Below are 12,065 nucleotides of genomic sequence, written 5' to 3' on the forward strand. Positions count from 1 at the left end.
AGGGTCGTTTCCTTCCTGACCAAGGCAAACCTAGAAATATCAGATCAGTGAGCAGCAGGGCTGGGAGGATGATGCCTGTTCCCTGGGAACACTTCCCAGCTCCAGGGATCGCACAGTGAGCGAGCTCTGCCTTTAAGTGGGGGGAGTCCAGACACAACTTGGCAGGAATTTCAAAGTGAAACACATGCCTTCTAGAAGCAGTGGTCTGATCCTGCATGCAAGTGAGCACACCGCTCACTGGAGCAGAGCACTGAATAGATGAACGATGACTCTCAAGTCACCCCTCCTGAGGTGGATGAGCAAACAGAATGAAGAAAGAAGACATGGTTCTTCGCTCCCCACACCAGTGAAAGCAGGGAGAGGCAACAGGGTAACGAGCACTGAGAGATTTGGGGCAAAAGGGAAAGGTAGAGTTCTGAGCTTCTGAAAAAGTATGTGAGATGGGTGGGGAATGTTATGGGAACTTGTTTTAATGCCAAATACTGTGCGAGGAGTTTATATATATTACCTCATTTAATTAATGCACTTAATTCTTTTTCTTCTACATTTAATTCTTTGATGAGTCAAAATGTTGTCCTGATTTGCTGAAAGTAAGCCTAAAATTTCCCTAAGCAAACCAGAATTTCTGGTATCATGTTAGAAATGATGCTGCAAAGGAGGGCTCTGCTTCACCGAATAATTTGTGGAGCTCTGTAGTTACTACAGCAAATCAAATAAATATATAAGGAAAATGTGGTTGTTTTTGGGTGGGGGAACAGTCATGAGAAGCTTAATGAAAAAACATTACTTTCCCTGGGTTTCTATAACAAGTAAATAAGAAATACAAAATAACAAAATGTAACAAATGGTCATGATGGTAAGCAAGTACCTGAGTTTGTGTATTTCCTCCTTCAAGCAAGGCAATGCCAAGTAAAATGCCTTCCGAAAAAATTCTGTCATTTTTGGTGCTCATTATAACATCGATGACAAGTTCAGATGCACCTTCTTTATCCAGTAGACACTGAATATCTGACATGGATATCCCCATCTTATCTGAATCTTGTCCAGAAAAGCTTCCTGTGATTAGGAAAAACAAATAAAAAAACCTTTGTCAGAAGGCAAAATTAATTCAAATGTTCAAATCCACTGTTTTATGAACCCAAAATTGTGCAAAGGTTTTTGGGCCTCTCACTGTTGTGGCCTCTCCCGTTGTGGAGCACGGGCTCCGGACGCGCAGGCTCAGCGGCCATGGCTCACGGGCCCAGCCGCTCCACGGCACGTGGGATCTTCCTGGACCGGGGCACGAACCCGCGTCCCCTGTATCGGCAGGCGGACTCTCAACCACTGCGCCACCAGGGAAGCCCCTGTGCAAAGGTTTTTAATAGTGCTTTTAAAATTTATTTTTCCAGTTTTATTGAGATATAACATCATATGTCAATGATACATAACACTGTGTACGTTTAAGGTGTACAACATAATGCTTTGATATATGATATATTGCAAAATGATCACGACAATAAGATTAATTAAATTCATCATCTCATAAAGTTAATTTATTTTCCTTGTGATGAAAACTTTTAGGATCTATTCTCTTGGCAACTTTCAAATATGCAGTACAGTATTGTTAGCTATAGTCATCGTGTTGTATATTACATCTCCTGGATTTATTTATTTTAGAGCTGGAAGTTTGTTCCTTTTGACCCCTTTCCCTTGATTCCCCTACTCCCCACTCCCTGCCTCGGGCAAGCACAAATCTGATGCCTGTGTCTGGGAGTTTGGTGTTTTTAGATTACATATGTAAGCGACAGCAAAGATAGCCTGTCTTTGTCTGACTTAGTTCACTTTAGCATAACGCCCTTGAGGTCCATCCTAGTTGGCGCAAATGGCAGGATCTTCTTATTTTTGCTGTGGCTGATCATAGTGCTCTTTAAATGATTTTTATATTTGTGCTATGTTAAGTAAAATACTAGAGTAGCACTGCATGCAGACACGCTCTAAAAATCCGAAAATGAGGAAAAAATGATGTCTTGCCTCCTCCTTGTGCAGATTTGCAGTAGGCTCCAGAGAGGTGTCCGTTCATACAGACACCATAATTGCCTCTAAAGTACCGATTCAGGAGTATTTTTCTTAACGTAGTACCCTAATAAAAAGGATTAGAAAAGTGTAAGTTATTGTTTCTTTTTCTAGCAAAAGAAAAAATATCAATACATTAAAGTGCCACTTAAAATGCATTTTATCAATGATTTGAGACATGGAAAAAGTAACTTTATACTGCATAATATTTTCTGAGGCAAAAATTTGCAAATGTTTCCCAAGAAAATAACAATAGTTTTGCTTCTCCCAGAAATAAAGAATAAAATATAGTATTTTCAATGGACTATACTAGGAAAATCACAAACACTATACGTTTTAAATTGTTTCAAAAGTGTTGGTAAGAATATTTATGGTGGCTAAAGAAAACACAGATTAATAAATACCCTAAGAACTGGAAAGAGAAAGCCTTAGTTAGAGGGGCTCAGTAAAAAGAGCTAGAAAAGTGCTGGGTATACAGCAGGTGCTCAAAATATTAAGCTTGATCAGACAAAGAGAATTATATTTAAACTCCAAGTGCTCTATTCTGAAGACAGTGGGCAAAAGACAGTGTATCAAACATGTAATTCAAAAATTCCTAAATCTTCAATTTTGTATGGATTACAAGACATTTTTTAAATGATATATTTTGCAATATAGTTGCTTGCATGTACATAAGAAATATAGACAACTCTAAATCTTCCAGTTCACTGGTTATTATTTTAAGAGACGAGAGTAATTTTTAAAGTATTATTTAAAGGCTGTATGTTTAAACTATTTAAATTAACACCACAACTGCCAAGGTAAGGAAACTGTGGCCCAAGAGCTTATGTAATTGGCTACAGATCGTGCAGCTAACAGGTGACAGAGTAAGACCTGAACTCAACTCTTGATGGCAAAACCCAGCCACTTCCCCGTGCTGCATTGCGCGCTCCCTCCCCAGCATGCCTGCCTTTTATGCTGAGACAGGTGGCTTTCATTGCTCCTTCTCTCTCTCATGCTTTGGTTGTCCTTGTTTCTCCAGCCTTGTTTCACGTTTTGTCCTCAGCTCTTCTCCCCTCAGCTTCCTTCTCCCCTCAGCTTCCTTCTCCCCATCAGCAACTTCATCTGACCCTTGCTTGCACAATCACCTGTGCAGGTCTCACTGCCAAGTGTGTTTCCTTCAGCTTTGACCTTGTTTTCCTGAGCCTCTCATCCTGTTTCCACTTACATTTCCTTATCTACATCCGGAGATTCTGGTGGCACCGCAAACTCAACTTTTCAGAAGGGAATATTCCTTCTCTCTTAAACCGGTTTTCCTCTCAAACTGAAGAAATTCAATTTATTTCAAGGAGATCACATCGTTCTGGTCTTTTAGGCTCCAAACTTAAGGGATCATCTATTAGCCACCACCCCCAACTTGACAATGATTTGTGAAATCCTGCCTACTCTACTTTTTCAACAGTTACTCCCAAAAGTGTCTTCACACATTATATTATAACCAAACTGAACTATGTGATGATTCCTCGACCACAGTTTTCTAAGTCTTTCTCTTTGTTCACATCATATTCTCTGTCTGAAAAGCTCTTCTTCTTCTTGTTTATGGACATGTCCTATCTCCCCTCCATTCTACCAATATTCATTAGGTACCAAGTGTGTTTAGGCACTATCTTAGGTGAATAAGATATAACCCTCTCCTCAAAGAATTTGCAATACCATCGGTTCCATAATAGAGATGTATACTAAGCCCAACGGAAGCGCTTAAGGGGAAACAGCTGATTCGGAAGAGGCTTTACATGGCAAACCTCCCCTGCTAACCCAGACGATCATCCCAGCAAAGCTGTCTCGTGCACAGTGTGGAACAAATATGTATGTCCTAAATGCCACAGTGCCAAGAATCTCAACAGGCGCCCAGAGCCTTATAGCAACTTTCATTTATTGACACTTAAATTTTTTAGAACACAGACATTTATTATTGTACCCTATTTCATGTTTTCTTCCTCTAAGACTTTTTCATGTGGGGTGTTGTGAGTAAAGGTGATGATCAGTCTTGGAAGAGATAGTGAGGTGTTAAGAGCTTATTCTACCAGTGAAGAGAACTCAACTCGCCCCTGTCAAACCAAAGTGGGGCACTTAGAGAAGACGTAAGAAATGAAAACTTCTTTTTTTCTTTTAAAAGAAAGCCTTTGGAGTAAATTAACTTCATCCGGCCAAAGAAGCATCCTTCCAACAGGGGAGGAAAAACAAAATAAGACATTTCTTTGGAATCAAATGGGCTTTTACTGTGTATCTCATTACAGCAGAAGGAGATGCTACAAGAGACCTTTTTAGACCCATCAATTATAAGGCTGAGGTTGTATGTTGGAAGAAAGACATGAGAACACATTGACTGAAGTACTTAATTTCTTTAAAGGGCACCTCAGTTTGCTGCACTAATCACGGTTCTCACCTCTACACATGAATGGATTGCTTCTCACTCTAACCTGGTAACATACAGTCGGCCCCGCTGTAATAAGTAAAACTGCCAAACGTGAAAACACAGGACTGTTTTTCTTGAAATGGTACAAGTCAGTGTCACTGTCTGGAAGAGAACCTGTTGTGAGTGGAACCCCAGGTCCATGTGAATGAGCTCCCTTTTTATTCTCTGTAAGAGCCTTTTAACCACATTAATCCGAAAACTCAACCAAGAGATAGAAAAGCAATAGTTTAAAGGATAAGTATTATAGAAAGCTACATTTTACCCTCTGTTTTTAAAAATGCTCTTTATACTACTAGAAGAATAAAGCTGTTCAAAACCAATCAGACAGTGGAAGTGTTTCATATCACATTAAAATGAGCACCGTACTTGGCATCATTGCTAAATTCTTTTCAGGCAGATGAAATCACAGGTGCTTATCAGATTCATAAACAACTAAATCAAATGAGCAACACTCTTCTTATCTACTTCCGGCCTAGTTAGAAGCATATATTTTCTAACTATATGACATTCAGAATGCCACCGGAAGGAGACGGGGGCTCCCCATATCTCTGTTCTCAACTCTGGAGCCACACTGCCAGCATTTCAATTCCCTCTATGCCACATACTAACTGGAATATCTTAAGTTACTTCACTACCCTGTGTCCAGTCCCATAATTGTCAAACGGAATGATCATAACACTTACTCTCAGAGGGCTTCAGTGATGAGTAAATAGGGGGAAATATGTAAAGTACTTAGAACAGCACATAGTAAATGCTATATAAGTTGTGTATAATTGATGCTGTTGTTGCTAGTATTAATATTATTCAGATCACAGAACAGTTTACAGTTGACAAGGTGATTTTGTACATACTTTCTCACTTTATACCAAACCGTCCCCACATACTAAGAAAATGGCAAAAATAATAAATGATAAACTACTTGAAAATCTTTAGTTATCCACTATTTTCATCAGTCCTTGGAATTATATACTTGTGAGCTAATGGACCCGGGGCTCACAATGGACCTTCCAACTTCAACTAGGTGGAAAAAATTCTACGTTGGTTCAAACTCCATAGTTTTCAAAAAAGGCAAACTTTGGTGCTAAACATGAATGAAGAATGGGCAGAGATGGAGCAGGATTCTGTTCTGTTTGTCTTAATCGTCCTCATTTAAGATTGGAAAACTTTAGATATTGCCACATCACTAGTTTAGCAGAACTGATTCCTGTTGTCAAATACTGAGTTCTATCTTGAGGCATGGGAGGCAAGTGTTACATCCAAACCTGTCTTGGCCTTACAGCGGTGACAGCTCAGAGGCAAGTCATTTACACAAATTCCTTTAACTCAAATAAAAGTAATTGTAGAGCCATGGTCAGAAATTCTGGTGCCAGGGTTATAAACAATAGTCTCGGAGCTATAATTGCCATGGCAGAAATTTGGGAAAGAACTAAAAACATATTTTGAAAAGAATTCTACAACAATTGAGAAGTTCAACTTCTGTACTCGTTCTTCAATTCCAAAATGAATTTCTGACTGGGCTTCCCAAGAAGGTGTCTTTGTTAGATTAGGCCAACTAGCAAGGAATGTCCTTCCCAGTCTTTTCAATATCAGAGTCAATTCCAGGCCACAAGACACAGCTTTTAGCCAATGTCTTCATGTGAACACATCCCAGATGTACTAAATGTAATGTAGCCAACATAACTAACAACCACCTTCTGAAATTACAACAAAACATCTCCATAAAAAGAGAAGTCACACTGACAGTTTGTGAAAATCCTAGATGATGGGTTTTTCCTGGCTATTTCCTGTTGCATCAACTCCAATGGATCAAAAATTAAGAAGCTCAGGACTTCCCTGGTGGTGCAGTGGTTAAGAATCTGCCTGCCAATGCAGGGGACATGGGTTCGAGCCCTGGAATGGGAATATCCCACATGTCACGGAGCAACTAAGCCCATGTGCCATAACTACTGAGCCTGCTCTCTAGAGCCCGCAAGCCACAACTACTAAGCCCACGTGCCACAACTACTGAAGCCCACATGCCTAGAGCCTGTGTTCCGCAACAAGAAAAGCTACTGCTCGCCACAACTAGAGAAAGCCCGCACACAGCAACGAAGACCCAATGCAGCGAAAAATAAATAAATTAACTAATTAATTAACAGAAAATTAAGAAGTCAGAAATGATTGCCTTTCATGGATAGAAAGGATAACAAAAATGTATTAGTCTTAGAAAGGACTAAAGGTTTTCTTTGATTTTCAAAGAAGCACAGTCCTGTTTGCCTTAACGGGAGTTAATAGCATTAGGAGTGAAGAGTTCAAGGACGTGATGTTTGAGGTACTGATTCCACCTCTGTTCCTGTTCCCTTGGAAGTATCATACACTAAAGTAATATTTTTTCCACCGTGTGCAATATCATCAAGACATCATCAAAGTGTGTCACCACAACCAGAATCTTAGAAAACTAAGCCCTCAACTAGAAATTCAAAAGGTAATGAACATTGCAAACTGAAGATACTTAATTTAGGGTTTTCCCTCCAAGACTAACAGTTAGCTGCTAATCAGCTTGGATAAGATCTGTAAGGAGGTGATTGTATGTATCTGTAGTCTCCACACAATCTTATTTTAACATTAAACTTGGTATGAGTCTAACTGGCGTTCCCCTAACCTTTTCATTAATGATAGCCTGTCTGATTAGATACTTTTCCTCATTTGAATTCCCAGGGGTTAAAAAGGTATGTATCTAATTTCAAATAAATTATTGCAACAGCTGTATCCTAGTGGAATTACATTAGATCCGTCATTATAATCAACTCCATCTTTAAGGAACTCCTTTGAGGAAATGTGGCCAATCTCCTATAATCCAACTGGCTAATGGTTTGTATTTCTTGGTCACTGACTCCAAGGAACGTAAGCCAATTCTTTCCCCTGATGATTTTCCCCACTTTCTTAAGATAAGAAACATAAACTTCAATAGGAGTAGTTATTATATACATTCACAAGATGCTCTTCATCAATCCAATGACACAATCATGATAATTTTGAAAAACATACAGATGTTTCAATAATTCTGAAAAGAATTCTGAAATTCTTTTTTTGTAAAGGAGGTTACAAAAAAAAAAAGAATGTGGAAAAAATTTAAACCAATTATTCATACGCCACAAGGGCAATCTACTGCCATCTCCTTTCTTCCCTTTTTCTAATTCAGTGTAAAGACATTATATTTCTACCATGTGTCAGGAACTAGGAAAGGGGGTGCAAAAAGCAAGCATATGCTAAAAGAACTTTCAAATATGTAGAGGACATATGGCACTGTTTTTCAACATAAATAATCCTTACTAGACCATTTGATTCCATTTGTGAAATTTAAACATTTACACAGTGAATGAGGATACTTAAAACATTTGATGACGATACTGGAGATAAGAGCGACTTAAAGTCATCATTCTGGGTTTATCAAATATCCCAGCCTCTAGACAAACAAGGTTGCTGAGAAGGCTTTTCTTAGAGGATGAGTTTGTGCCCTCTAACTAGTGAGAAGTAAAGGAAACTATTTATCTTCTCTGGGGTTTAATAAAAGCCTCTCAGTATTGGGTTTCCAGGGAGCATATGGACTGACATGAAACTCAACAAAATCATACACCTCACCCATTTTAATATAGGGTCTGCTTAAATTCAGAGGTTGAGAACTTATGCAAACCTTCATCCATAGTACTGGAGAATGGATCTTTCTGCTTGTAAATGGATCTTTCTGAGTAAGCAGTCTTCATCTCATCTCCAGAACATAAAGTCGAGAGAAGAGTAACTAATCAGACAATGAGCAGATGAGCCTTAGACACCATTTCCCTATTGAAGCAAAACTCCTTGACTCACACATCATAAACCACTACCTCATAAAATTACACTCAAATGGCAGTGCACACAACCACTAAAGTTCAGCCCATAATCCGCTGGTTCACGGTATAGAAACTACTTGTTACTGAGAAAAATGGAATCAATACGCTGCCAATGCAAGCATGCACACTCACACCAAAGGCCAGGAAAAATGGAATTTCAATGGTTTGAAAAATGGTTAATTTCAAAGCTTCTGCACAGGCTTTGTGTACCTGAAGGATGATATGGAGAGGTATAGAGCAAAAAAGATTCAGCTTATGGGAGGTCTCAGAGAACATAAGAGGACAAAGCAAGAAGGGGAGGAGATGGAAATAAATGAGAGAATTGACCTTGATCTGAATAATAATGTGAAGTACAATTGGAGAGTTTCCCTCCTGGACAACGGGAAGAGTGATATCTGTTTTAGATCCTCAAGTGCTGTGATTCCTCTTATATTTCCACAATCATTTGGTAAAGACTGATACATAGGTACAACTTTGCAAGATGGAGTAACAGTGGTAAGGAACAATATATAAAGTATTGAAATTCAACCTGTATCTCACACAATCCACAAAAATCAATTCCAGGTAGGTTCAAGATTTAAATGTGAAGGACAAAAGTGTAACACTTTCAGAGGTATATGGAGGAGAGTATATTTATGATACAGGGGTAGGGGAGGGTTTTTTAAACAATAAATTAAAACTGCAAACTATAAAAGACTACAGTAAAATTGAGAGCTTCCATTAATTAAAACACATCATTAAAACCACAAACTGGGAAAAGATATTATATATGTGTGTGTGTGTGTGTGTGTGTGTGTGTATAGTGTTTAAGGAATTCCTGCACACTAGAAAAAAAGCATACATCATCCAAAAGAAAACGAGCAAAAGGCTCAAACAGGCACGTCATGGAAGAGAAAAGCCAAGTAGCCAATAAACATAAGAAAATAGATAATCAACCTCACAAGTAATTAGAGAAATGAAAACTTAAACTGCAGTAAGAGATTTCTCACCTACACAACTGGAAAAAATTTTAAATTCTTTCAACATCAAGCTTTTACAAAGATGTGAGCAAACAGAACACTGATAGCTGGGCAAATTGGTACAGCTACTTTGAAAAACAATTTGACATTCTTAGTAAAGCTAAAGATGTACAAACAAACAAACAAACAAAAAAAAACAAGACAAAAACAAAACAAAACAAAAAGAAAAAAAGACAGAGAGGTAAGACCAGCACACTCCAGCCCTATATTCACCTTCCTGTTTCTATATTCACCTTCCTGTTTCAGTGTAGTTCATGAGCTCCAAGCTGGGAATCTACCACCTACAGCCAAGAGGGTCTTGGCCCACGGGGCAGTGAGAGGAGCACAGGACTTGTAAGAGTTATCAAGAGAACAGCATGGTAGAATACCCACCCCCTTACAGAAAGAGAGAGAGAGAAACCTAATCCCTTTTCCCAAAAATACTAGAAAGAAATTATCCTTGAAAGGGAAGGAGAAAACTAGCACTTGCATTACTTATCAATCAATGCAAATATTTTGACAAAGGAAGTATGAAGCCAAATTTTAATAAGTTCAGAATATATTTAGAATTTCCTCAGATAGAAGTATCTACAGAGTCAATGGAATGAAGAGGAGCTCTGCATAGCACAACTTCAAGGGAAGCTCTTGAGAATTAAATGAGATGATATCTATCTGCACACAGTTTAACACATAATCATGTGATTTACGAAAGGGCTCAGCATTGGAAAGCTGTGCACTTAGTGAAAATGATAATGTTTTAGAGACCAAGCACAGCAACGAAGACCCAATGCAGCCAAAAATAAAATAAATAAAAAATTAAAAAAAAAAAAAAAGCGGCTTGCTCCTTTAAAAAACAAAATGGATTCACAGTGCAAAATGTTGGCAAGGATTATGGAGCAATGGAAATTTTCATACACTGTTGATGAGTGTAAATTGGCGACACCACTTAAAAAAAAATTGGTTTGATCTGAGTTCTACCACTGGCTTTGTGATCTCAAGAATTTTACTTAGCTGCCCTCAGACTCAGTTTCCCCATCTTTGTGTAATAATATCCACACTGCAGGACTATTTTAAGAAAAAGAAATTGTTTATGGAAAGCTTTATGTTCTTAGCCCATAAGTACTAAATAAACAGCTACTGTAATATTTTGTTTAATGTTTTAAAAAATAAGCTTCATTTGAGAAAGACTTGCGCAAGTGGCATATATAGGATATGACAATGCCCAGTGCCATGAAGACACCCACAGCTTTAAGTTCTGACATAAATATCCAATTCCAACTTCCTATAAATTTTTAAGAGAAGGCAAATGAAAAACAGCATTCATTTCATAGAAGATCACTTTGAAGCCAACTTGATCAGTATGCTATGGTTTCATAAAAATAACACATACACATGCATAAGTTTCAAGCATCCCTAGTGCGTGTACAAAGCAGAACTCTTCAGAAGCCAATTTAGATCAACTTTTCTTAAAGTAGTGTTAAGTGGGAAGACCAAAGGTCCAATGTTCTCTTAGAAAAGAGCAATATTTCTTCCTAATATTTGTTTTTAACATAAGAAATGTAAGAAAAAATATTAAAAACATTTATAAAATTATCACACAATGTCCATTAGGAAATACTGTGCTTCCTAACTAGGCTCCCCATATGCACTTGGTGCCCCCCCCAATTCATTCTCTGTCATTCAGAGGGTTGTGAAACAACAGAGAACTATAACTGAATATATATGGATACATAAAATGCTTACAAATCAATGAGAAAAAAATCTGGTGGAAAAGTAGACGAGAGAACTGAACTGGCATTTCTTATAAGAAACACATATGGCCAATAAACATGAAAACATGCTTACCTTTTATTAGTAATTAGGGAGTATTAATTAAGATTATGCTGAAAAAGAATATATATATAACTGAATCACTGCGCTATACACCTGAAACTAACACAACATTTTAAATCAACTATAATTAAAAAAAGAAAGACTACCATAAGCCACCATCTTACACCCACTAGATTGGCAAAAATTAAGAAGTCTGACAATACGAAGTGCTGGAGGGGATGTGGACCAATTGTAGGAATGAAAATTGGTACAACCACTTTAGAAAACATGTTCTCACCCAGCAATTACATTCCCAAGGAAACATGTGCTCCAGGAGACACATAGTACCACATCCTAGACATTTATATAAGCATTGACAGCAAAACAAACAGGCAAAAAATAAACCAAAACACTGGAATCAATCCAAATATCCACTGACAGGAAAAACGGATCAGTAAATTGTAGTATATTCCCAGAGGGTAATAATATCTTTGGTAAATATAAAAAAAACTTGAGCCTCAGCAACACACAACCACCTTGATGAATCTCAGAAACATGATCTTGAGAGAAAAAAAAAAAGTCCTAGAAGACACGTAGTGTGGTATTAAAACTGAGATGTCCTAGTTGCCTCTGCCTCTGGAAGGGGAGGCCAAAACACATAGGTAGATACAAGCTATTCTTCAGTTGGCTGGGGGATTCATGGGTCTTCATTATATTGGTATGCTTCATAATTTTAAATGATGTTGTATATATTATTTCATATAAATTCAATATTATATTTAAGCATCATGATGGTTGCTTCCTGCATATCATGTTCTGTGGCTTTTGAACACTGACCCAAACCCATAGCATGGTTTAGGTAAGGACTCATGATCCAAC

General features: G+C 37.9%; 1 protein-coding gene across 4 annotated transcripts in view; it reads right to left on the reverse strand.

Moving 5' to 3' along the window:
• Nucleotides 1–12,065, reverse strand: part of ITPR2 (inositol 1,4,5-trisphosphate receptor type 2) — a 562,910-nt gene that overhangs the window by 167,766 nt on the left and 383,079 nt on the right. For all 4 annotated transcript variants that reach the window (XR_002645176.2, XM_089919972.1, XM_022577817.3 and 1 more), the window contains 2 exons: nt 2,011–2,119; nt 869–1,056 (listed from right to left, as the gene is read on the reverse strand). Coding sequence is in view for 3 of the 4 variants with exons in the window: in XM_089919972.1 (XP_089776098.1) it covers nt 869–1,056; nt 2,011–2,119 (297 nt within the window). In the remaining variant the exon portion in view is untranslated. The remainder of the gene's footprint in view (nt 1–868; nt 1,057–2,010; nt 2,120–12,065) is intronic.

The sequence above is a fragment of the Delphinapterus leucas genome, chromosome 11 (genome assembly GCF_059928025.1).
Source record: "Delphinapterus leucas isolate spDelLeu-1000000601 "Yukka" chromosome 11, BTC_Dleu_Yukka2, whole genome shotgun sequence".
NCBI classification, from domain to species: Eukaryota; Metazoa; Chordata; class Mammalia; order Artiodactyla; family Monodontidae; genus Delphinapterus; species Delphinapterus leucas.